The sequence below is a fragment of the Peromyscus eremicus genome, chromosome 17 (genome assembly GCF_949786415.1).
Source record: "Peromyscus eremicus chromosome 17, PerEre_H2_v1, whole genome shotgun sequence".
Lineage (NCBI taxonomy): Eukaryota > Metazoa > Chordata > Mammalia > Rodentia > Cricetidae > Peromyscus > Peromyscus eremicus.
In genome coordinates, this window is record NC_081433.1 from 60,817,058 (window position 1) to 60,841,657 (window position 24,600).

General features: G+C 62.5%; 1 protein-coding gene and 1 long non-coding RNA gene across 3 annotated transcripts; both read left to right on the top strand.

The window, feature by feature from the left end:
* The first annotated feature begins 52 nt into the window (after positions 1-52).
* LOC131894157 (uncharacterized) lies at positions 53-5,655 on the top strand. The gene is made up of 3 exons (XR_009374856.1): positions 53-109; positions 5,142-5,173; positions 5,498-5,655. It is a non-coding gene; the product is annotated as an uncharacterized LOC131894157 (long non-coding RNA).
* Positions 5,656-12,487: 6,832 nt separating this feature from the next.
* On the top strand, positions 12,488-24,566 carry Mast3 (microtubule associated serine/threonine kinase 3). 2 transcript variants are annotated; one of them, XM_059244347.1, is made up of 26 exons: positions 12,488-12,632; positions 14,981-15,069; positions 15,136-15,205; positions 15,636-15,714; positions 15,851-16,008; positions 16,077-16,152; positions 16,419-16,628; positions 16,781-16,882; positions 16,954-17,086; positions 17,329-17,387; positions 17,773-17,858; positions 17,936-18,144; positions 18,388-18,526; positions 19,612-19,744; positions 19,828-19,993; positions 20,115-20,216; positions 20,462-20,584; positions 21,059-21,168; positions 21,337-21,473; positions 21,713-21,966; positions 22,159-22,374; positions 22,537-22,763; positions 22,896-23,018; positions 23,106-23,242; positions 23,287-23,495; positions 23,981-24,566. In XM_059244347.1, the coding sequence occupies exons 1-26, from the start codon at positions 12,544-12,546 to the stop codon at positions 24,502-24,504; spliced, it is 3,960 nt and encodes a 1,319-aa protein (XP_059100330.1). In that variant the 5' UTR covers positions 12,488-12,543; the 3' UTR covers positions 24,505-24,566. The 2 variants fall into 2 exon arrangements, with proteins under 2 accessions (XP_059100330.1, XP_059100329.1); XM_059244346.1 differs by having other exon boundaries at positions 12,489-12,632; positions 23,317-23,495.
* Positions 24,567-24,600: the final 34 nt, after the last annotated feature.

A 24,600-nucleotide genomic window follows, 5' to 3' on the forward strand; every position in this document is an offset into this window, starting at 1 on the left:
GGGGCGGGGCCGGGGCGGGGCCGGGGCGGGGCGGGGCCGGGGGCGGGGCCGGCCGCGGGGACACTCCGCGATGGACGAGCCGAGCCTCCTGCGGCGCCGCGGGCTCCAGGTGAGTCCCGGCGCGGGCGGAAGCCGGACAGTGCCTTCGGGGCGGAGAAACTGAGGCAGGGAGCGGGGAAGGCCGGGAGCGTCCGACGGCGCCTCTGCCCACCTGCTGCCCAGAGCGTTTTGCGCGCGATGGGAAGGGAGGGGTCTCCGTTAGACGGATGGGGAAACTGAGGCTGGGCCTCTGTCGTGGGGAGAAGGAGCTCCAGGGTCCCCACACCACATCCGCCGGAGGCGCCGGGCTCCAGCGTGCGCAGCCTCTGAGGTGGACAGAGCCCGCCGCCGGCCAGGGTCGTTGCTGGCAGCCAGCCCCCTGCCTCCGGCCCCTTCCACAGATGTGGAAACTGAGGCTCTGCGGGGGACGGCCCCGCACCCCCGAGGCTGTCCGGGCCACAGATCTGTTTGACAAGGACCAGCAGGGTGGGAGTTCGGTGGCTTCTCCGAGCCCCCGTTTCCCGGTTCACCGCGTTCGCGCCCCCGGGAAGTCAGAACGAAGGCAAGTGCAGGGCGCTCCCGGCGTGGGACTCCGGGAGACGAGGCCTCTGGCCTCCCTGGGCCTCAGTTTCCCCATCTGTAACATCTGGTGGTTCAGAGGCTGGGACCACACGGCTGCGCGGCCGACAGGAGTGCGGTGGGGACCCGCGCGCCGCCGGTCACCTGCGTCTACTGAGCGCCTGCTGTGTGCGGAGCCCCAGCTGCCCTAGCCCCGGGCGAGGAGGGCGGGGAGGGCCGGGTGCAGGGCCGGGCACAGGGCGGGGAGGGCCGGGCGCAGGGCGGGGAGGGCCGGGCACAGGGCGGGGAGGGCCGGGCGCAGTGCGGGGAGGGCCGGGCACAGGCCGGGCGCAGTGCGGGGAGGGCCGGGCACAGGCCGGGCGCAGGGCGGGGAGGGCCGGGCACAGGGCCGGGCACAGGCCGGGCGCAGGGCGGGGAGGGCCGGGCGCAGGCCGGGCACAGGCCGGGCGCAGGGCGGGGAGGGCCGGGCACAGGGCCGGGCGCAGGGCGGGGAGGGCCGGGCGCGCAGGGCCGGGCACAGGCCGGGCGCAGGGCGGGGAGGGCCGGGCGCAGGCCGGGCACAGGCCGGGCGCAGGGCGGGGAGGGCCGGGCACAGGGCCGGGCACAGGCCGGGAGTTTGGGGAAGTGAAAATTAAGCAAAGCGGCTCCCGGGGGGGGGGGGGGGGGCAGCGGGGCGGGTCCCCCGGGAGCCCAGCGCGGAGACCCGGGGAGGCGGAGTGGGGGCGGGGCTGGCGCGCGGCGGGTGTCGCCCGGGCCTCGGGTAGATGCGAGCCCGCCCTCGGCCTCTTAAAATAGAGACGCCGCCTCCGGGTGAGCAAATGGGGGCGCGGCTGACGTCAACAAGCGGGACCTGTTCCACGCGGGGGGTAAATATTTTCAGATGACAGGTCCCACGTTACACGCGGGAAAACTGAGGCCCGAGCTGTGTGGCGCTCCTCAGGGTCGGGGGTGGAGGGCAGCGCAGGGAGGCCCGGAGGGGGCTGGCAGGTCTGCAGCCGGGCGTGCTGGCGCACACCTTCAAGCCCAGCCCTGGGTAGGCTGAGGCAGAAGGGTCCCGGAGTTCAGGGACAGCCTGGGCTCCCAAACAGCAAACAATCCCGAAAATCCCATTTCTCAGAGCTGGGTGCGAAGGATAGGGGTGAGCGGGCGGCGAGAAGCCTCCAAGGGTAAAGGCGCTGGCGACCAAGCCTGAAGACCTGGGTTCGATCCCCAGAGCAGACATGGAGATTGAACAATGGACAGTCTCCACAATCCGTCCTCCGATGTCCACGCACGCGCCGAGGCAGCCGGCACACACACACACACACACACACACACACACACACACACACACACACGTAGGGTAAACACGAACAGACAAACTTCGGTGCCAAGACAATGTGGAGCCACGGCAGGTGCCGGGACGGGACAGCCTACCGACAGGAGACAGAGGACCTCGGGGACACCGAGTCAGGAGTGGGAACCCCTGTTACAGCCTGGGCTAGGGTCAGCGCTCGGCCAACCTTTGCAAACTGGCGTCTGCGATCGGGAATCCGGGCCTTTGGAGTCTCCGCCAACCAAGAGCGGGCTGCCCGTGACGGCCAGTGCCTGAGACTGGAGGTCCAAGGCTCCATTCCCAAGTGCTGGAGGAAAGCCCTCTAGTAGCCAAGGCTGGCCCTGACGCCTCACCTTTGTCTTGTTCCCACCTCCCGAGCGGGCACCACCAGGCCTGGTTGATGGCGCTGGGGACGGAGCCCAGGCCGGCCCGCCGCAGCCTCCGGGGTAGCTGGACGGCAGGCGATGCTCTCCCGTGCCACAGGATAGCCCACATGGGGGTCTACTCAGCCCTGTGTTCACGGCGATGCGGCATGCCTATCATCCCAGGAGTTGGGAAGCTGAGGCAGGAGGATAGTGTCGAGTGCCGAGGCCTGCCGGGGCTACAGAGCCAAATCCCCACCAGTCAGGTAGCTCCTGAGGGTGGGGTCGGGGCCGCCCTGCTCGCAGGGTCAGTTCCCTCCACTGTGAGATGGGCCGCCCGCCGGGCCGGCTCCTCCACGCTGTGTGGCCGGTCCGCAGGCTGGGCCAGCACTGGGGGACAGCACTCCAGCCCTGGAGGAGCCGACATACGACAGTCAGAGGGCAGACCAAGTCGGTGGCTCAGTGGGTAGGGTGCTTGTGGCTCAGTGGGTGGAGTGCTTGTGGCTCAGTGGGTAGAGTGCTTGTGACACAGTTGGTAGAGTGCTTGTGACTCAGTTGGTAGAGTGCTTGTGACACAGTTGGTAGAGTGCTTGTGACTCAGTTGGTGGAGTGCTTGTAGCTCAGTAGGTAGAGTGCTTGTGACTCAGTTGGTAGAGTGCTTGTAGCTCAGTGGGTAGAGTGCTTGTGACTCAGTTGGTGGAGTGCTAATGGCTCAGTAGGTAGAGTGCTTGTTGCTCAGTTGGTAGAGTGCTTGTTGCTCAGTTGGTAGAGTGCTTGTGACTCAGTTGGTGGAGTGCTTGTGGCTCAGTGGGTGGAGTGCTTGTAGCTCAGTGGGTAGAGTGCTTGTGGCTCAGTGGGTAGAGAGCTTGCGAGCACGCATGAAGCCCTTTGGCCCCAGCACTGCGTACACCGAGTGTGCCCCTAGCATTCAGGAGGTGGAGACAGGAGCCTCAGGAGTTCGAGGCCAGCCCAGAGAGAGGGCCAAGGCGACACCTGCCGCGATCCCAGCACTCTGGAGGCTGAGGCAGGAGGATGGCGCGTTCCAGGCCGTCAGCCTGCGCTGCCGAGAGAGGCCCCAAGTAAACAACAGCCGGGAGCGGGGCGTCCGTGTGGGAGCGGCCGCGGGAGCAGCTGGCGAGCGGCCGGGAAGCAGATGGCGCGGGGACGCAGCGGGCCCACTTCCGGGAGCTTTCCGGCCCGGCACCCCGCCAAGTCCTTCGGTGTCTTGGGGGGCGCTGAAGATGCCGACGCCGGGCTCTGGGGGACCCGCTGTTTTCTAAGCGCGTTCACGGGCACAGAGAGGCTGGGCGGTTGACAGACGCCACACAGCGGCTTCCCCAGATCCGAAGACGACGGCCACGACCGGGGTGCCAGGCTGGACCCCCGCGCCCTGTGTCCGGCGTGGTAGTGGGGGGAGCCGGAGTAAGACACACTCCTCCGGGAGTGGACAGGACAGGAGACCACGCAACCCCTGGCCGCCCCGAGTCCAGCGCCGGGCGGTTTCCGCCCCCTCCAATTGGCTATGGGGACGGTGACGTCACTGGTTGCCATGGCAAACGCCCGCCCAGGGACGTGGGCAGCCCGGAGCCCACCGCTGTAAAAATAGTCGTGTCCCCAGAGCGGCCGCCCCATGAGTTCGTCTGTGGGGCTGGGGTGTCTGGAGAGTTGTTTCCCAGCCCTCCCGCTCTGCGTCTGTGCCTCAGTTTCTCAACCTGTGCAGTTGATTCTGCTTAGGCCGGTGCTGGACTGAACCAGCAGGAGTCCCCTGGTTAGCAGTGCAGCCTTCCTGAAATCAAGCCCACTTCACAGCCGGGGAAACCGAGGCCTGGCATCTCTAAGGCCTTCGCAAGGCCGCACGCAGGTCTGGGAGTTAGGAGATTCTAACAGAGCTTTCTCACAATTTGAAAAAACCTCCCTGACGCAGGTGGTGGCACAAGTCTGTCCTAGCAGCAGCTGAGAAGCTGAGGCAGGAGAATCACAATGAGTTCCAAGCCACCCTGGGCTACATACAGAGAGTCTGTCCCCAACACAAAGCCGGGGTCAACTACAGTCAATCCACCTGTCACGAAGCTGGCAGCCGGTCTCCTTCCCTGGGATCCACAGTGAGAAAGGGAAACCCATTCTTGCAAGTTGTCACACATGTCCGTCACACACGTGCGCGCGCGCACACACACACACCCCCCACAGATTTTCCATATGTGTGTGCTCAAAAAGAACTCTGCAGTCCCAGTGGACCCCGAGGCCAAGGTTCTCTTTTGCCTTGTTGTGTGTAGGACAGAAGCCAGGGTTGGTGTAGACCAATTTGTTTGTTTTTCCAGACAAGGTTGCTCTGTGTCACCCAGGTTGTCCTGGAACTTACTCTGTAGACGAGGCTGGTCTCGAACTCACAGAGATCCGCCTGCCTCTGCCTCCCGAGTGCTGGGATTAAAGGTGTGCGCCACCACTGCTCAGCTCTTTTCATTATTTTTATTACATTCATTCATTTATCATGTATGGGCACGTGCACGCACAAACACTTGTGAACGAGGACAACTTCCAGGGGTCGGTTCTCTCCTTCCACTGTGTGGGTCCTGGGTGGTCAGGTTTGTCACCAAGCACCACCTACCCACTGAGTCATCTTGCTGACCCCATTTGTATTTTAAATAGTCCACTCACCTGCCCCCGCTGGCAGGGTCAAGCACTGGGCTTCGGGCGGCTTGGGGGCGGGTGAGAAATACTCAGGGGAGAGTGGCAGGCCACCTTAGGTGTGAGCAGGTCTTGACATGGCTGGGCCACGAGAGGCTGATGTGGGGTGCAGTGGGTGGGAGACTTCCTGTGCTGACCCCACTTTCTCTGTCTCATTTCAGAAAGAGCTGAGTCTTCCACGCCGGGGGCGCGGGTGAGTAATTTATTCAATGATTAATACAACTACAACATTGCCTTTCTTTTGCCGTGTGTGTGTGTGTGTGCGCTCACAAAACTAAAACCAAACAAACAAAAACCGTCCTCCACCTGATTCTTTGAGGCAGGGTCTCTCAATCAAACCCGGAGCTCAGCAGCGTGCTCTGGCGCTCTGTGATGTCCGCCTTCCCAGGCTGGGATTACAGGTGGGCCACCAGCCCCCGTGGGTTCTAGGGATCTGAACCCTGGTCCCCATCGTGCACAGCAATCACTTTAACCACTGAGCCTGTCCCCAGCACTCCTCTCCTTTTTTCTTTTAAAGAATGTTCCTAGCTTGGGATCCAGCCCAAGCATAGTTGGTGGCACCTGCCTGTGATCCCAGCGGCACCCTGGAGGCTGAGAAAGGAAAATGGGCAGTTCCAAGCCAGCCTGAGCTACATGAGACCCTGCCTTAAAAAATAAATAAAAATGAAAAAGCCACTAGCTGCAGGGTTTAACTCCACTGCAGCAGATTCGAAAGTCAAAGGCTCTTGAGATTGCTCAGTGCGGGAGGCAACTGCTGCTGTTCTCGGCACCCAAAGCGGTCCCACAAGCTGTCCTCCGACCTCCAGGTGTGTGCAGAGAGGAGCTCCCTTTCACTAAATAAATAAATGTACAAAAAGAAAAAGATTCGATCCTCAGCGCTAGGGAGGAAAAGTTATGAACTATTACCTTCTAACCCGAGTACATTGGAATGGGCTTGCGTACCCCGTGACAGGGACTCGCTTCCTTTCGGCGCCCGCCAACAGAATCCATGAGGCTGGCATCATCTGGGGAGATTCGGAGCTCAAAGAACATTTTGTTCTGTGCGTCCCGGGTTTACAGATGGATAAACAAAGCCCGGGGGTGGGGCTCGCCTCCTGTTCACTGAGAGCAAACAGCCCGGGATACCCCACCTTCACAGGCTGCGTGAGCCTCAGCTGGAGACTGAGGCGCTCCATGTTTTATCTTGTGCTGGGCCCTCCCTGTGGAGAAACAGGGGAAGGAGACGATTCAGCCCCTCTGGCTCTCGGGTTCTTTTGTTTGTTTGTTTTTCGAGACAGGGTTTCTCTGTGTAGTTTTGGTGCCTGTCCTGGAACTCACTCTGTAGACCAGGCTGGCCTCGAATTCACAGAGATCCGCCTGCTTCTGCCTCCCGAGTGCTGGGATTAAAGGCGTGCGCCACGACCGCCCGGCTCTGCTCTCCGGTTCTTAATGGGGACACAAACGGTGAAATGTGTGTGTTCAGGGGAAATTAAACAGAGAGACAGAGAGGCTCTGGGGGTCACTTGGAGGAGGTGAGGTTTGATCTTGGAGAGGACGAGCAGCGGGATGGGGCGCCGTAGGGACAATAGCGTTCCAGAGGGACTGGCAGTGGAGGAAGAGCTGGGTGGGGTAGAGAAGAGACTTGGGTCCTCAAAGTGGGGTCTCTGTGGCCCCCAGTCATGCGCACTGTGGCTGGGCTGGGGCGGGCCGGACCTTGCCCCGAGTGCGCCGTAAGGGACCGGGGGCGGGAGGAGCGCAGGGCACCGACCTCGAGGGTAAAGTGAGGGCCAGAGCCCTCGGGAAGCTGCCAACCCCGCACCCGTGCTGTACGTGGCTCGGCCCTGGGCTGTCAGGGACCAGGTCTGTGGGGCAGCGGCGATCGCAGGGCCCGGTCGCCTTTCCTTCCGACGCGTGGCTGGGCGAGCTGAGTGTCCCAGGGCCCGGGCCAGGAGGCCAGTCTGCAGCCTCCCCCGCCAGCGCGGGTCCGCTAGCCTGACTGCGCACGCGCCCCGTCGCTTGGTGCTCAGCCCCGCCGCACCGCGAGAGGCCCCGCCTCTGTCCCCACCCCCAACACAGTTCTTCGGTGTCCCAAGAGCCGGTCCAGAAGCCGAGCCTACTCTGAGGCCCCTGCCTCAAGTCCTGCAAGGCGCTTCCATGCGCCCCGCCCATCGAACACATTGTGAGGCCACGCCCCACCGGCCACAAGCCGTACTCAGCTAGGCGACGCTAGGCTCCGCCCTCTTTAGAGTACGCTTTTCTCCTCGGAAGCCCCGCCCCGCCCCCATAGACCCGCCCCGCACCCCATAGACCCGCCCCGCACCCCATAGCCCCGCCCCGCTCCCATGCCACAGACCCCAGAAGCCCGGCTCCGCACCCATAGCCCTGCCCACAACCCCGCCCCCAAGCCATAGCCCCACCCACACATGTAGCCCCTCCCGGGCCTTTAGTCCCGCCCCTCGGTCCACCTGCTGCCCCGCCCGCTGCCCCGCCCCACACCCGTGGCCCCGCCCCGTGGCCCCGCCCCCGCCAGCCTCCGGCGCGCGCGTCCCTCTGTCCATAGTCCCGGAGCTTCTGCTCGCGCCCGGTGCCACCGGGCGTCGGTTCCCTCGGCGCCGCCATGAAGTCCCGCAGGGAGAAATTGCTGATCCCCGCGCTGACGCTCGAGTGAGTACCGAGGCCCAAGCCCCGCGGTGCGGCCCCCGGGAGCCCGCGGGGGTCACGCCAGGTCGCCGCGCGGTCACCGCCGCCTCTGTCTTGCAGTCTGTCGCCGAGCAGCCAGAGCCCCTGCCTGCTGAGCCCCGGCAGCCCGTGCAGCCCATGCAGCCCGTCGCTGGGCCTGCAGCCCTGGAGGTGAGTGGCGCCGCCCCGCACGCGCGCCCGCCCGCCCTCCGCTCGGGCCTTTCACACCCCCTGGCCGCCCCAGGCCTCGGTGTCACCCCCTTCTCGGCTCCCGACCCCGCGGGAGCTCCCAGCTGCAGGCTGGGCGCGGGGCAGGTGTCCAGGCGACACCAGAACTTGACTTCCCGAGACAGGTGCCGGATTCCCAGGGCCCTGCCAGGTTGTGACCTCGAGGACCCGCCGGAAACTCCTCCCTCTGGTCTGCGCTAGTCCGAAAGCAGCCAGTTTACCGAGGGCCGCTCTGCCCTGGCCGTGTTTCCCAGCTGAGGAAACTGAGCCTCAGAGGCAGGCCTGTTCCGATTCCACAAGTCCGGGGGCCGGCGTGGCCACCACACCCTCCTGAGAGTCAGCACCACCTCGGTGACTGCTGGGCCGCTTTCAGAGGCTTACCGCCCGAAAGTCAAGAGTCTTGACTTACCTGGGAGCTGTTTACACCTTAGGATGAATGAGCTGCTCCGCACATTCTGTGGATTTTGAGTGGAGAAGACACGTAGCACCATGGGGTCCACACTGAATTCTAGACCATGATTACCTTCATTCACTCAGCAAACACTGTCTAGGCACCTACCAGCACTCCAGGTAAAAAGTCCATAGTGGAGAACAAGAATAAGTGAGACCCTCAGAGCGTTCTCAGTTGGCTGGAGGAGGTGGCCAGGGAACAGAGGATGACTAATGAATATGTTCAGTGCTGACCTCTTGGGGAGGTGACTGGAGATGTGAGCAGATTTAGGTGAAGAATAGCCCCAGGACTGAGTGTGCGGTGGTCTTGGGGCAGGGTGGGGTTTTTCTTTAACCCGCCTTTTGAGGGGAATAAAGGCCTTGTGGGGAAAGCTGGAGTGCCTGGAGCTGGCTGGGTTTGCCCAGTGACAGCCAGAACCTGCTGTCGCCACACTTCTTGAGGAGCAGGTGAAGAGGCCCAGGAGCACCCTGGGAGGTAGTGTGAGGACAGATGCATCTCTGAGCCCTTGGCTCCAACCCATGGGAGGGCAGACCAGAGGGAGGGACCCTGGGTTGGGGATGCCTGCAACTGAACAGGTTTTACCTGAAGGAAATGGAGGAGGCACTGTTGGGGAACCAGGTAGTCGCTGTCCCCACCAGAGGGCAGCAGAACCACTGCGCCGGCGGCCACACAGGCCTCAGCTTCTCCCCCTGCACTGGAACAGGATGGATCTGATTTGCTTAGCACCCTCTGGTCCAGGTGCTGTAGGAAGAAGATGCTCCTGTGTCCCACAACCCCTAAGGCCCCAGATCTTGTGCAGCCCACCCGCCTCTCCATCTCCATCTCCGCACTTGCCACTGCCCTGCTCAGAGTTCTCCCTCCTTTTCACGTTTGAGGCCTCACCAAGTCCGCAGAATGGAAGCTTGCACGAGCTTCCTTCCATACACCAGCTCACTTAACTGAAACCACTCAGGGCTGATTTCCTTGGGCTTTTTGTTTTTTGATTTTTTTAGATGCTAGGCAAAGGATCTGCATTTCAGCCACGCCCCCAGCCCCTCACTGGAGATTCTAGGCGGGGCTCCACCCTGAGCCACGCCCCCAGCCCCTCACTGGGGGATTCTAGGCGGGGCTCCACCCCTGAGCCACGCCCCCAGCCCCTCACTGGGGATTCTAGGCGGGGCTCCACCCCTGAGCCACGCCCCCAGCCCCTCACTGGGGGATTCTAGGCGGGGCTCCACCCCTGAGCCACGCCCCCAGCCCCTCACTGGGGACTCTAGGCAGGGGCTCCACCCCTGAGCCACGCCCCCAGCTCCTCACTGGGGGATTCTAGGCGGGGCTCCACCCTGAGCCACGCCCCCAGCCCCTCACTGGGGATTCTAGGCGGGGCTCCACCCCCGAGCCACACCTCTGATCCTTGATTTTTTGAGACAGACTGTTTTGTTTCGTCTATTGCTTTGTTTGTTTGTTTTTTAGACTTTTACCTCAAGACAGGGTTTCTCTGTGTAGCTCTGGCTGTCCTGGAACTCAAAGATCTCCCTGCCTCTGCCTCCCGAGTGCTGAGATCAAAGGTGTGTGCCAACACTGCCTGGTGAGAGAGCAGTTTTTTGGACAGCTTAGGTTGTAGGCCAGCCTGGCCTCAGACTTCCCGTGATCCTCCTGCCTCAGCCTCACTAGTGTTGGTGGAAGGAGTGCGCCCTGCTGAGTGCTGTGTGATTCTGAGTGCCTGTTTCCTTCAGAACTTTGAGACCCTCAAAGGCTTGGCCTGAATCTTTCTGCTCGCACTGTATGCTCCGGCAGGTATGCAGCAGGTGCTTACATGATGCTCTGGTGTGGATGAATGGGAAGGACTCTGCCGTCCTTCAGGGTGGAAGGCCATCTCGAGTTGGCCCTCTAGGACACAGAGACTGCCCCAGGGCCTTGGAGGACAAGCCCTGATGGAAAATAGATTTACCTGTGGAGCCAGAATATGGGGCTGGGGGACAGTGGGCGCGCCCTGTGGCATGTGGGAAGAGGTGACAGGAGGGGTTGGTCAGAGTAAGACACACCTAGGCTTTTGCCGTTTAAGCTGCAGCCCCAGCAGAGAGGCAATGCCAAAGGTCCAGAGCTGGTCACGGGTGGTATTGGACCCTGCCCCAAGAATGTTTCCTCCAGGCTGGGGCCTTGCTGGAAAAGCAGTAGGGAGCCGTGGAGCAAGTGTGAGCAAGATGTGCACTCAGCCGCTCACTCTAGGCAGTCACTCTGGATTAGCACAGCCAAGTTCTCCAGAGCTGGAAACTGAGGCCAGGGGGCTGGGAGATGGGGCTGCCAGGGAAGTGGGGGCATGGAGTGGGCAAGGCTTTGGGACAAAGGTCAGGGGTGTGTGTGGAGGTGAGCCCCCAGGCACAAGGGTGGGTGGATGGCTCTTCCTGCAGGGGAGGCCTATGAAACCCAGAGCCATCCCCATTTGGGTTCCCAGAGTCAGGAGGCTCTGAGCCTTTTGTAGGGGATTAAGACCTGACACCCAGAGGCACAGTAGACACTGTAATCCTCTTTGTCACATCTGGCCCCTACAGGCCCCGTCCTTGGGACTCACAACATGTGCTCTAGCCCACCCACTTCTCTCCAGGGCCTACCATGATGTGGTCCTCAGCTTTTGTCCCTGGAAGCCACCCAGCTTCTCGCTGGAGTCCTCATCCTCCACCCAAATTCTAAAGGTCTTTGCTTTCCAGGACAGACACGGGGATCTCAAGCACCATCCACAGCTCCCTGTTGCTCTTTCAATAAAACTGAATCCTTAATGCAGCCTGTGTGGATAGCAGCACCCCAGTCTGTGATCCTCTTATCCTCATTCTCTTCTTTCTCAGGGCCGAGGTCATCATGTGCCTGTCTGCCTGTCTGTCTGCCTTCTGTTCTAGTTCTTGAGAAATATAATCCAGTCAGGCCTTGAGTTCCTAGTCTTCCCTCTTATGTCCTGTGATGACAGGTGTATGCCACCAATCCCAAGAGTGATAAGGTGCTGGGGATGGAACCCAGGGCCTCCTCATGCTAGGCAAGCACTCTCCCAGCTGGGCTACATCCCCTCTTTCTTTGAAGTTACTCTTTGAATTTCTTCATTGTTTCCTGTTTATTCTCTCTCCCTTCTGAGACCGAGGACCACAGACCCCTCCCCCAGGTCACCCCTAGGTGTCCCAGAGGCAGGCAAACTGTAGATGTTCAATAAATGTTTATCGAGTGAATGAATGAGTGGGTATGGGTTTGTGCTCCAGCCAGCAAGGGTGGGGGGCACCAGAAGTGGCAGTGTCTGGGTGTACCTTGAGAAGAGGGATGGACTGGGGACACCCTGGGCTCCTGTGCCCCGGTTTCCTTGGCTATCTTCTTGTCCCAGGTATGGGGCCTTGGCTTAAATCCCAGTACGGCAGGGATAGAATGTCTAATGGTCAGAATGAGCCCCACTGGCTGCCTGGGACCTGCGGGAGAAGGACGTACTCCTTTGGTAACTAAGTGTGTGCGGCTTATCGCCTTTGCAAACGGCTTTTGTGGCGGCGCACGCCGGGCCTGTGTTGCCGCCACGCCAGGTTACAGATGGGAAGGAAGGGGCAGCGCCCGCGGGGCAGGCTGATCCCTAGGGACAGCGCGGCCAAGTCCGCACCCGCCGCCCAGGCCCTAGCAACGCCCCGCCCTCACTGCACAGGGCCCTAGCAACGCCCCGCCCATGCTGCTGAGACCCATAGCAACGTCCCACCCTCATCCTAGAGCCCCTCTCCCTGTGGCTACAGCCCTAGCAACAGCCAGCCTGTTGCTGAGGCCCATGGCAACGCCCCGCCCTCGCTATGCAGAGTCCTAGCAACGGCCAGGTAACCACGCCCCCTCTGCTCAGACTCCTAGCAAAGTCCTGCCTGTGATGCTGGGGTCCATAGCAACGTCCACGTTCGCTCCGGAGCCCTAGCAACGCCCGGCGCCATCCGTCAAGGCCCTCGCGACGCCGGGCGCCAGGCGGGTTCCAACGGCGCTCTCGCAGCGCTTCCGGCAGAGCCATAGTAACCACGGCTCCCTAGCGGCAGGCCCTGGCAACGCCCCGCCCCGCCGCCCTCCTCCATAGCGACGCCCCGCCCCTCTTGCTCCGCCCCTCGGCTGGGCGGGGCTCCCGCCGAGCTTCCTCCTTGCCGCCCGGCGCGTTCCCGGTAGCCCGCGGCCGCCGGGCCGCTCCACGGGGCTCAGGCTGAGTGCGGCCGGTGCGGCCGAGGCCCCGGCGCGCGGGGGGAGGCAGCATGTCGGACCCCAGCTACTGGACGGCAGTGGCGGCTCCCGGACACCGCAGCCGCTTGGCCAAGGGTGCGCTGCTACAGCGTTCCAAAAGGTAGGGGCGGCTTGGAATGCGGGGTCGAACGGGGGACGCCCGGGATTCGAACCTGGGACTCGGGCTGCGCAAAGCGAGGGATGTGGGAAGAATGAAGCGGTCTGTGCTGGGCGCTCAGCGGAAACGTTGGCGCAGAAGCAAATACTCATGGCCCAGGCTGACGAGTGGGTGGCAGGTCTGCAGCCAAGGCATGCCTGGCTTCTCCTCGGCCCAGGTCCTTCTCTGTAAGGTACAAGGCCGAGTGAGAGATGGTGCCTCAACTAGACCCAGGCTCAAATTGCGGTGTAGTACTACCGTGCTGTGTGACCCCAGGGAGTTCCCCAACCTCTCTGTGCTGGGGTTTCTCGGTGTTTAGGTTTGTCTAGATAGGCACAGTCTGAGTTGCAAGGACCATGAGTGCTGAATCCAAAGCTTCGTTTGTGCCCCAAGATACTACGGTGCCCTGCATGGCTTACGGGCCCATTAGAGCTTGCATACAAGGAGCTGTGTAAGCAGGCGGCGTTTACTGCGTGCTCAGGAGGGATGGTTCCAGGTTCTCTGAGGGGTCCAATATGGTTGTTTTCAAGGCCTTGCCTGTAAGCATGAGGGAGAGGAACCAGCCAATCTCATTGGCCACCGTTGCAGGACGTGGGGGCAGCCGGGGGCAGGGAGAGGGTGTGGCTGCCTGTGTGTGTGTGTCGTGTGCAGAGGGGGGGGCGCAGGAAGTCCTGCAGGGACCTTTGGGTTCCGCTTCTGCACCCACACCTCAGCCTAGGGGGCAATTCCTCCACTCTATCCGCAGCCCCGACTTCCCTGAGTGGGGAGCAGGCACAGTCCCCGAACCCGGGCTGGTGACTACTGTGTCCCACACCTGTGGCTCAGCGGCCCTGGGGGCGTGGCCTCCCGCAGCCAGGCTCTGAGCCTGCGTCCCCCAAGTCCACTTCCACAGGACCTGCTGGGTGTCCCGATGGGGAGACAGAGGCTCCGCTTCAGCTCCCGAGCTGAGCCTGGCTCCCGGCCGCTCTCCTGCCGTGCCCTTCGCGGCTGTGATGCCTCCCCTTTTGGCCTGCAAGCTGTGCCCCTCATCACCCAAACCCCCCTGCCTCCGCCAGGCCCTGCCTGTCGCTCCCTCTCTGACACTTCTGCAGAGCTGCGTTGGCGAGGGCTGTGTGGGCCGCTCTCCTTGTCTGTCAGAGCCGCTGTTGCTGGGTGACTGGAGGGGCCGGGAGGAGGGGGCAGGAACCTAATGGCTTCAGCTCTGCCAAGGGGGAGGCGAGACTCAGGGCCCAGTGGGCAGAAGGGGCCAGAGGCCTGGGCAGGGGCTCAGGGCAAGTGGCCAAAAGGGACATGGGATCCGGGGAGGGGAGGGGCGGGAAGTCAGAACATGGACAGTCCTACCTCACAGTCACCATGCTGACTTTGGGTATTTTCATTGGGTCAGACTAGCTTCTTGTTGTCTGTATGTAGCCCAGGCTGGCCTCCGACGCACAGAGAATTTGTTATTAAAGGAGTGTACCACCGCACCAGGAAGTAGTTAGCTCTTTGGGATCTTGGGAAGGTGGGGACAGCAGCTTCAGGGACAGGAGTACCTGCTTCCCACAGCCATGGGCTCAGGGCCACCTCCTGTCTCCCCGCTGACTTCAGTGTGCCTGGCAGGGGTCATGGTGTAAGGTGAAGGGCCAGGGGCTGGGAAGAAAGAAGGCTGGAAAGTCTGTCAGTGTGTCCTGGTCATGTGCCAGTGTGCCCATGAGGCTGGACGGGCTTCCTCCAACTGTTCTCATGGATCGAGGCTGGGAAGGAAGACTGAAACAGGCCATCTCAGGAGATCAGGCATTGAGACGCCCTCCAGATCCCAAGGCCAGCCTGTGCTACATGAGACTCGGGCTCAAAAACAAGAAGAGATGTTTGAGCCGGGCGGTGGTGGTGCACGCCTTTAATCTGCACTAGGGAGGCAGAGGCAGGAGGATCTCTGTGAGTTCAAGGCCAACCTGGTCTAGAGAGCGAGATCCAGGACAGCGAGGGCTACACAGAGAAACTCTGTTTTGAAAAACAAAAACCAGCCGGGTGGCGGCAGCGCACGCCTTTAATCCCAGCACTGGGGAGGCAGAGGCAGGAGAATCTCTGTGAGTTCGAGGCCAGCCTGGTCTACAGAGCGAGATCCAGGAAAGGCTCCAAAGCTACACAGAGAATCCCTATCTCGAAAAAGAAAAACCGAGAGGGATGTTGGTAACCCCAGCGGGTCTCAGAACCTCCTGCTCGCCGAGGGTGGTAGTGGTTGGTCTCACGCGGCCTGCAGCCAGCCCGAGTGCACTCCGTGCTGGGCCCCTGGCCCCTGAAGCTCACCATCTAACCAGTCCTTCCCTCCACAGCTGCCGCAGTGGAAACCGAAAGAGCTTGGTTGTGGGGACGCCCTCGCCCACCATCTCCAGGCCGCTGTCGCCACTCTCTGTCCCAACCGGTGAGTGGGGCGATCCAGGCGGGTGGCTGGGCCCCAGCTCCACCCTGACTCACCCCTCCTCAGCAGGCAACAGTCCCTTGGACAGTCCTCGGAACTTCTCTGCTGCAGCGGCCCTCAACTTCCCCTTCGCCCGGAGGTGGGTGTCCTCGCCTGGTGCAGGCCTAGTGCCCCTCACGGGGCAGACCTGGCCCTCACTAATTTCCCCCCTTGTCCCCTCCTGCCTGGCTCTGGTGGCCTCCCCCGTGGCTTCTGCCCTGGTAAACACGTGACCCTCCACAGCCACGTCTCTCATGGTGACAGGTAATTCGGAGTCCCGTGAAGGAAACGGGGGCTGCCGCTGTACTCGGAATCACTAACTCACTAACCGCATCACTTGCTCACTAACCAAGACATGGTGTGCCCAGGGCCTTGGGTTGTTGGGGGCCGTGATCCCCGAAACAGCCGACAGGTCAAAGCCTGTGTGGCACACGCACCAGGGAGGGCTTCCTGGAGGCAGTGTCTGAGGAACAGTGCTCTGGGCCTGGCCGCCTGCGGTCCTTGATCCATCTGCCCCTGACCCTCCCCAGGGCTGACGGCAGAAGATGGTCGCTTGCGTCTCTCCCGTCCTCCGGCTATGGGACCAACACCCCCAGCTCCACCGTGTCGGTACTGACAGCTGCCCGGGGGTGGACGGGGGCTCCGGGGAGGGCCCTCGGGGGCCGGGACGCCCTCGGCGGGCTGGGCAGGGAGCGGCCTGGGGTGCGCAGTCCGCGGTGACCCCGGCCTTCTCCCTGCTGCCCAGTCAAGCTCCTCTTCCCGGGAACGTCTACACCAGCTTCCCTTCCAGCCCACCGCGGACGAGCTGCGCTTCCTGTCCAAGCACTTCCGCAGCTCGGAGAGCGTGGTGGACGAGGACGGCGGCCGCTCCCCGCGGCTGCGCCCCCGCTCGCGCAGCCTCAGGTAGGCCTGGGCGGGACCCCGCACCCTGTCGGGCCTTCGGTGCCCCTCACCCGCCTGTCGCCTTTCAGCCCCGGACGCACCTCGGGGACCTTCGACAACGAGATCGTGATGATGAACCACGTGTACCGGGAGCGCTTCCCCAAGGTGTGCGGCACGCCGGCCGCTCTGGGCCAGCCCGCTGTCAGTCACCAGAGCCCCGCCCCTAAGGTCACCAGAGCCCCGCCCCCGGCCAGGCCCGCCCGCTGTCAGTCACTAGAGCCCCGGCCAGGCCCGCCCCCTAAGGTCACCAGAGCCCCGCCCCCAGCCAGGCCCGCCCCTGTCAGTCACCAGAGCCCCGCCCTCTGATGTCCTCCGGTCCTTCCCCTCCGCCCACCCGGCCCGCCCCTGCCACTCACCCTGCCCTCCCGCAGGCCACTGCGCAGATGGAGGGCCGGCTGCAGGACTTCCTGGCAGCATTCGCCCCTGGCGACCGCCTGGCCCTGGCTGACGGAGTCCTGGGCTTCATCCACCACCAGATTGTGGAGCTGGCACGGGACTGCCTAGCCAAGTCGGGCGAGGCCCTAGTCACCTCCCGCTATTTCCTGGAGATGCAGGACAAGCTGGAGCGGCTGCTGCAGGATGTGCGTGGGGGCGGGGCCGGCGGGAGACCACGCCCACGGGGTGGGCGTGTTTGGGTAACGCCTTCTTGGGCGGAGTTGCAGGCGCTCCCCACCGGGATGGGCGGGGCCTCGTCTGCGGGCGGGCCTCACCGGTGCCCCGCCCCCCGCCGCAGGCTCACGCGCGGTCCGACAGCGCCGAGGTGGGCTTCATCGTGCAGCTGGTCCGCAAGCTGCTCATCATCATCTCGAGGCCCGCGCGGCTGCTCGAGTGCCTGGTGAGCCGCCCCCGGGGGTCCTGGGGCTTGGGGACCGGCGAGGTCAGCGGCTCACGGCCTCTCCTGCGCAGGAGTTCGACCCTGAGGAGTTCTACCATCTGCTGGAGGCTGCGGAGGGCCAGGCCCGTGAGGACCAGGGTGTGAAGACTGACCTGCCGCGCTACATCATCCGCCAGCTGGGCCTGGCCAAGGACCCGCTGGAAGGTGAGCAGAGCATCTGGATTCGAACCCATGGCTCCCTGCCACCACGGGGTAGCGCTCACTGAGGCACTGGAGCCGCTGTCCGCCAGTCCCTGGCGCAGGGAGGTACTGGGGTCTGCTCTAGTTGGGGACACCTGGAGCACTAAGGTCCAAGTCGTGCTTTTCTGGAAGACTAATTCTTGCTCTTGGACTGTACAGTGAAATCCCACTTAAAATAAAAAAAGAAATACTACCTCGTTTGACAGAGATCCAGCCTCTGGATGACCTAGATGAAGACCAGTCCCCAGCTCCTGCACACCCTGAGGTGAGCTAAAAGCTGAGGCAGGCATGCTTTATCCTTTCCTGAGTGGCTGGAAGAGGGGGTAAGTACTGAAGCAGATGCTTAAACAGGTGTGATTTTGGGGGTGTAGCTGCAGTGTGACTGCCCCTCCATAGAGGTCTCCCACGCATGGGCTCAGCTGGAAAGAGCACTGAAAATGTGGGTCTTGAAGGGTGTATAGGAGTTTACCAGGAAGCAGGCTTTGTTAAAAACAACAACAACAACCAAAAGAAAAACCCAAAAACCCTAAGAAACTTGCATACTGGTTTGACAAGTTTGGGCAGAGAGGAAGTAGCCTGGCCAGTGAGATGGCAGCTTGACTTGGGAACAGCCTTGCAGTGGGGGACCCTGAGCCCCCTCTTCTGTGTAGAGCCAAGGCCTGGGCGGTCCGTCCCGGAGGAAGCCGTGTGAGAGCGACTTTGAGACCATCAAGCTTATCAGCAATGGAGCCTACGGGTGAGTCCTGGGTCCCCCTGGGGCGGCCTGGGCTCGGTACCGGCCGGTACCGCTCAGCTCTCCATTCCTGTGCCCAGGGCCGTCTACCTGGTGCGCCACCGGGACACGCGGCAGCGCTTCGCCATCAAGAAGATCAACAAACAAAACCTGATCCTGCGCAACCAGATCCAGCAGGTGTTCGTGGAGCGCGACATCCTCACCTTCGCCGAGAACCCCTTCGTGGTCGGCATGTTCTGCTCCTTCGAGACCCGCCGCCACCTCTGCATGGTCATGGAGTATGTGGAAGGTGCGGCCCCAGGCTGCCATGCCCCCCACATTCCCACCCCGGGCACAACTGGAGGTTCAGAGTAAGGAGCGTGGTCCCTGGAGAGCTCAGGATGCGGGCCGGGCCGGGAGGGGCGCGCCAGCAGGTAAGAAGGCCGCTGGGCGAGGGGGAGAGCTTGCAAGCAGTAGGCGCCCCCTGTGTGCAGAGGGCCATGAGAGCTCAGCCTCGCTGGGCGGAGCCCGAGCCTGACCCGGTTCCGTGCAGGAGGCGACTGTGCGACACTGCTGAAGAACATGGGCCCGCTGCCTGTGGACATGGCGCGCATGTACTTCGCAGAGACGGTGCTGGCGCTGGAATATCTGCACAACTACGGTATCGTGCACCGCGACCTCAAGCCTGACAAGTGAGCGGCCAGCCCGGCAGGGTGCTGCTGGGGCGGGGCTGGGTGCTGCTGGGGCGGGGCTGGGTGCTGCTGGGGCGGGGCTGGGTGCTGCTGAGGCGGGGCTGGGTGCTGCTGGGGCGGGGCTGGGTGCTGCTGGGGCGGGGCTGGGTGCTGCTGGGGCGGGGCTGGGTGCTGCTGAGGCGGGGCTGGGTGCTGCTGGGGCGGGGCTCTGAGCAGCTTGGGGCGGGGCTCTGAGCAGCCTGGGGCGGGGCTGGGTGCTGCTGGGGCGGGGCTCTCAGCGGCCTGGGGTGGAGCGGAGCTCTGAGCTGAGTTGGGGCGGGGGAGCGTCTGGGGGGGCCTCAAGGGCTGCCTGAATATCCCAGTATAACTACTTTAGCATCACAGAGACCCTGCAGACAGAAAGGCAGGGCAGATGCACACATTGAGCACCTACTCTGTGCAGGGGTAAGGGTCGCTCATTTGTTTAGTACCATCTGTATGTGAAGCAGGAATTGCTGGTGTCTCAGCTGTTTGCTACGTGGAGATGTGGGCAGAAGCGTTCAGAACCTTGTGCTATTTGCACTCGGCTCAGCTGATATATTTGGCACCTGCTGTTTATCTTGGAGCTTGATGTTCTGTGCAGCTGAAACAGTGCACATACACAGTAGTCACAAATACGTGCTTCTTCACACAGCTTAGACATACAGGAGGAGCCACATGAATGAAAAGCTATGTATACAGAAAGTGAGCTTCAGGGGGTGTTATTTTTAAGCAGTAGATGTATTTACAAGGTGCATGAAAATATAAGGTCATAGCAGGACATGGTGGCACACATCTGTTATCCTAGTACCCAGAAGACTGAGGCAGGGGTTCAGGAGTTTAAGGCTAGCCTGAACTACCTATAGTGAGTTTGAGGCCACCCTGGGCCACATGGGGGAAAAAAAGATTTTTTAAAAAGGACATGCATGCCGACATGGGCTACCTACCTAGTGAGAACTGGTCTCAAAACAAAACAAGAGCAATACGTCCAGTGGGGGCTTCAGTCTTGGCCACCATGCAGGGCTGCGGCCTCCCCTCCAGCCTGAGTGTCCTGGCCTTGCCCACAGCCTGCTCATCACCTCCCTTGGCCACATCAAGCTGACGGACTTCGGCCTGTCCAAGATCGGCCTCATGAGCATGGCCACCAACCTGTACGAGGGTCACATCGAGAAGGATGCTCGAGAGTTTGTGGACAAGCAGGTGCGATCCAACCCAGGGGCAAGACTGAAAAGCCTACCTCGCCAGTTTCCCCCAGGCCGACCTCATTTCCCTGTTCCGTACAGGTGTGTGGGACGCCCGAGTACATTGCACCCGAGGTGATCTTCCGCCAGGGCTATGGGAAGCCGGTGGACTGGTGGGCCATGGGCGTCATCCTGTATGAATTCCTGGTGGGCTGTGTGCCGTTTTTCGGGGACACGCCTGAGGAACTGTTTGGACAGGTGGTCAGTGGTACGTCTTACACAAAGGCTGTGACACTGCTAGGCGGGCTGGCCACAGCGCTAAAGCACTTGGAGGGACTTGTTGGAAGGTGCTAGAAAGGGCATCCTGTTCCTCCTCCCGCTCTTCTCAGATGAGATCATGTGGCCAGAGGGAGACGAGGCACTTCCCGCCGACGCCCAGGATCTCATCACTAGGCTTCTGCGCCAGAGCCCAATGGACAGGCTGGGAACTGGTAAGTCAGTGGGGGTGGCTTCACTCATGGCCCTGTTAACCAGGCTGTGTGGAGGAGGGAGCTTGCAGTAGGGTTTTGAAGAGTACATAGGAGTTAACTAGAAACTGTCTAAGACTCTGAAGACAGTAGCTGGGTCTGGTGCTCACTGTTTTCTTGACCACATTCCTGGGTCTGTTCTGGCCCCATCCAGTGGAGAGGGAGGCAGCCAGTGGGGGTCACACAGGGCTCAGCCTGCATGTCTACAGGGGGCACTCACGAGGTGAAGCAGCACCCCTTCTTCCTGGCCCTGGACTGGGCGGGGCTTCTCAGACACAAGGCGGAGTTTGTCCCACAGCTTGAAGCTGAAGATGACACCAGCTACTTTGACAGTAAGTGAGGCCCTCAGCATGCAGACCGGCCCTCACACCCCCCCCAGTGGGGTCCTCGGGATGCAGACCGACCCCTCACCCCCCCCCAGTGGGGCCCTCGGGATGCAGACCGGCCCCTCACACCCCCCACAGTTGGGCCCTCGGATGCAGACTGGCCCCTCACACCCACCCCAGTGGGGCCCTTGGAATGCAGACTGGCCCTCACCCCCCCCCCCCGGACTCAGTGCTTGTCAGGGTCCTCCCTGTTTCCTGGTACGTAAAACGGGAATGAAGCTCGGCGTTGAGACACCTCATTTTAGATGCACAAAGCCTGAGCTGTGGCCACACAGCTTTTGGGGACACAGTGGGATCTGCTCTGAGGCTGGAGACGCCTCCTGTGCTGGCTGGGCCAGCCTCCTCCAGTCCCTGCATCACGCACAGGCCTGGGCCCCTCAGGGTGTCCCCAGCTGCTCCACTGCTCCCTCACTCCCACAGCTCGCTCTGAACGTTACCGCCACTTGGGCTCTGAGGACGACGAGACCAATGACGAGGAATCTTCTACGGAGATTCCCCAGTTTTCCTCCTGTTCCCACCGCTTCAGCAAGGTGGGCTGGCCAGCGACCTGCGCTCCTGAGTCCGTTGGCCCGTGTGTTTGGTTTGTTTCTGAGACAGGGTTTTGTTCCGCTGTCCACCTCCCGCTGCAGCCTCCCTGGTGCTGGGATGACTGACAGGCGTGTGTCACGGTCCTCTTACTGACACTAAAACCCTCACAGGTTTACAGCAGTTCCGAGTTCCTGGCCGTTCAGCCCACCCCCACCTTTGCTGACAGGAGCTTCAGTGAGGACCGTGAGGATGGGTGGGAGCGAAGCATGGCAGCGGACCGTGGCCGCCGGCTGAGCGCAGACCTCCGGTAGGTGGGCTGAGGAGTTAGAGAGAGTCAGTTACAAAATCTGATGGTGAAGGAGCTTCCCACTGGCCGAGTAGAAAAGAATGAAATGTAAGTGGTCTCTGGCACGGTGGCTCCCATGGCCCCTTCTGTCCAGACTCAAGAGAAACAACGTCTCTGGAGAGTGGGAATTGGAAACTGGGATTTTCGGGTTAAATAGTTCTCCGAATGTGGCTGAGTGGCATGGCTCCTCCCTCCACCAGGCTGCGGTCGTGGACAGGTGCGCCCTCCTGCCAGCCCTCCTGCCAGCCCTCCTCCTCTCTGCCCGACCGGGGCCCCAGCCCGTCTCTCCTAAGCACCATCAGCTTGGACACGATGCCCAAATTTGCCTTCTCTTCTGAAGATGAGGGAGCAGGTTCAGGGCCTGCTGACCCCAAGAAGCCTGTCTTCATTCTGGGGGAGCCTGACCCTGCGCCCCCAACCACCCCAGTGACACCCAAGCCTTGCAGCCTCTCTGGTAGGTGGGCCTCAGGGAAAGCTCTCCAGAGCTGTCTGTCTGTCCGAGATGGGTTTTGGAACAGGAGCGGAGGTTTCTCCAGAATCAGACTTTTATAGTAAGGTGGCCCTGCACCCCCAGAACCCGCAGCCTAACTTCATACAGTTGGGGGTGAGGTGGAGAGGTGCCAACCTCGCCCATTTGTCCCCTCAGCTGACACAGCTGTCCTCAGCCACGCTCGCCTTCGAAGTAACAGTACGGGCGCCCGGCACTCGACTCCTCGGCCCCTGGATGCTGGCAGAGGTCGCCGCCTGGGAGGCCCAAGAGACCCTGGGCCTGAGAAGCCCCGGGCCTCCCCTGGCGGCGGGGGCGGGGGCCGAGTGCCCAAGTCGGCCTCCGTATCCGCCCTGTCCCTCATCATCACGGCAGGTAAGTCTGTCCCACACTGTTCCAGCTGGCTTTGCCGCGGGGTGGGGCGGGGAGATGGTTCGGGAACTGGCCTAGTGTGCACTGAGCTCCTAGGTGGGGCCCTGTGCCACCGTGGGAGAAGGACACAGACCCACGCGCAATGTCCCCGCTGTCCCCCCCCAGACGATGGCAGCGGGGGTCCCCTCATGAGCCCCCTGTCGCCACGCTCGCTGTCCTCCAACCCGTCCTCCCGAGACTCCTCCCCCAGCCGGGACCCGTCTCCCGTGTGTGGCAGCCTGCGGCCCCCCATCGTCATCCACAGCTCAGGCAAGAAGTATGGCTTCAGCCTGCGCGCCATTCGCGTCTACATGGGCGACAGCGACGTGTACACGGTGCACCATGTGGTCTGGGTGAGTCCGGGCCGTGGGACCCCGCCCTGCCCCACAGCTGGGGGAAACTGAGGCCTAGCAGCACTAGGCTCAGGTCGCACACGGGCCTGCGGGTGCGGCCTGGGCCTCTGACCAGCTGGACTGTGCCCGCAGAGCGTGGAGGAGGGGAGCCCTGCGCAGGAGGCGGGACTGCGCGCCGGGGACCTCATCACGCACGTCAACGGGGAGTCGGTCCTGGGCCTGGTGCACATGGATGTGGTGGAGCTGCTGCTGAAGGTGCGTGCGACGCGGACCCGGCCGCAGCGTGTCCCCACTGTGCACCCGGGTCTCAGGGCTCTCGGTGACTGCTGTCCCCTCCCGCAGAGCGGTAACAAGATCTCCTTGCGCACCACGGCCCTGGAGAACACCTCCATCAAGGTGGGGCCCGCGCGGAAGAACGTGGCCAAGGGCCGCATGGCCCGCAGAAGCAAGCGCAGCCGCCGGCGCGAGACCCAGGATCGGTGAGCAAGGCGGGCAGTGGGGCCCCGGCGCCCCGCCGGCTCAGCCTCCTCACGGTCACCCTGCGTGTCCCCAGGCGGAAGTCTCTGTTTAAGAGGATCTCCAAGCCTTCTGTGCTCCACACCAGCCGTAGCTTCTCCTCAGGCCTCCATCACTCTCTGTCCTCCAGCGAGAGCCTCCCTGGATCACCCACGCACAGCCTGTCCCCCAGCCCCACCACGCCCTGCCGCAGCCCTGCGCCCGACGCCCCCACAGGTGGGTGGGCTCACAGCCGGGGTGGCCTGGTAGCTGGTGCCCTTCATCCCAGCACTGAGGCAGACAGGCAGACAAATGAAGAGTCCGGGTCTACATGGCAGATCTCAGCCTAGCCTCGGCTTCCTGAGCCTGCATGGGGATATGAACATGTGTGGTGTACGTGACAGGAGTCAGTAGGGAGCCCGGGTGTGTGCTTGAGCTGAGGGGATGGCATAATGACCTCACGTTGACTGTCCACATGTTTAAGGGTCAGTCACAGCTTTGAGGAAGGGACAGGGTTAGGGTTAAGAGGAGGCAGAGGCGGCTTCTGGGAGGAGGGGTAAATGATATCTGGTTTTGATGGATGAGTAGGAGTTCACTAGGTCTAGGCCAAGGGCACTTCCCTGTGGGGATGAAGGGTAGGTGGTAACAGTGGAGGGCATGGGCTGTCGCCAGTCCAGGCCCCACCACCAGGAGGGACACTAACCAGTCCCTGTTGTCTGCAGACTCCGCGTCCCCACCCAGTGTCTCCCCAAGCTCCAGCAGCCCTGCCTCCCCTGCCACGGGCCACACCCGTCCCAGCTCACTGCACGGCCTGGCGGCCAAGCTTGGACCACCTCGTCACAAGAGCGGCCGCCGCAAGTCCACCAGCAGTATCCCACCATCCCCGCTGGCCTGCCCCCCAGTGCCCACGCCCCCGCCACGCTCGCCATCGCCCCTGCCGGGGCACATCCCCATACCCGCGCGGTCCCCTAGGCTACGCAGGGGCCAGTCGGCCGACAAGCTGGGCCTGGGCACCAGTGAGCGGCTGGACGGGGATGGAGGCCGGCGTGGCCGGGGAGCAGAGGCCGAGCTGGTTGTCATGAGGAGGCTGCACCTCTCTGAGCGCCGGGACTCCTTCAAAAAGCAGGAGGCGGTGCAGGAGGTGAGCTTTGATGAGGAGCCTGGACCGCCTCGGGCAGTGCCCAAGATCGCTGTGCAGGGTGCAGAGGGCACTCCGGGAACCCCGGGGCCAGCCACGAAGGACTGACTGCCACCCCTGGCCACAGTTCCCCACGGAGTCATTTCCACAAGGTCACACCTGGATGGGGTTCAGCCTGGGACACATGCCTAGAGGGTGCTCCCC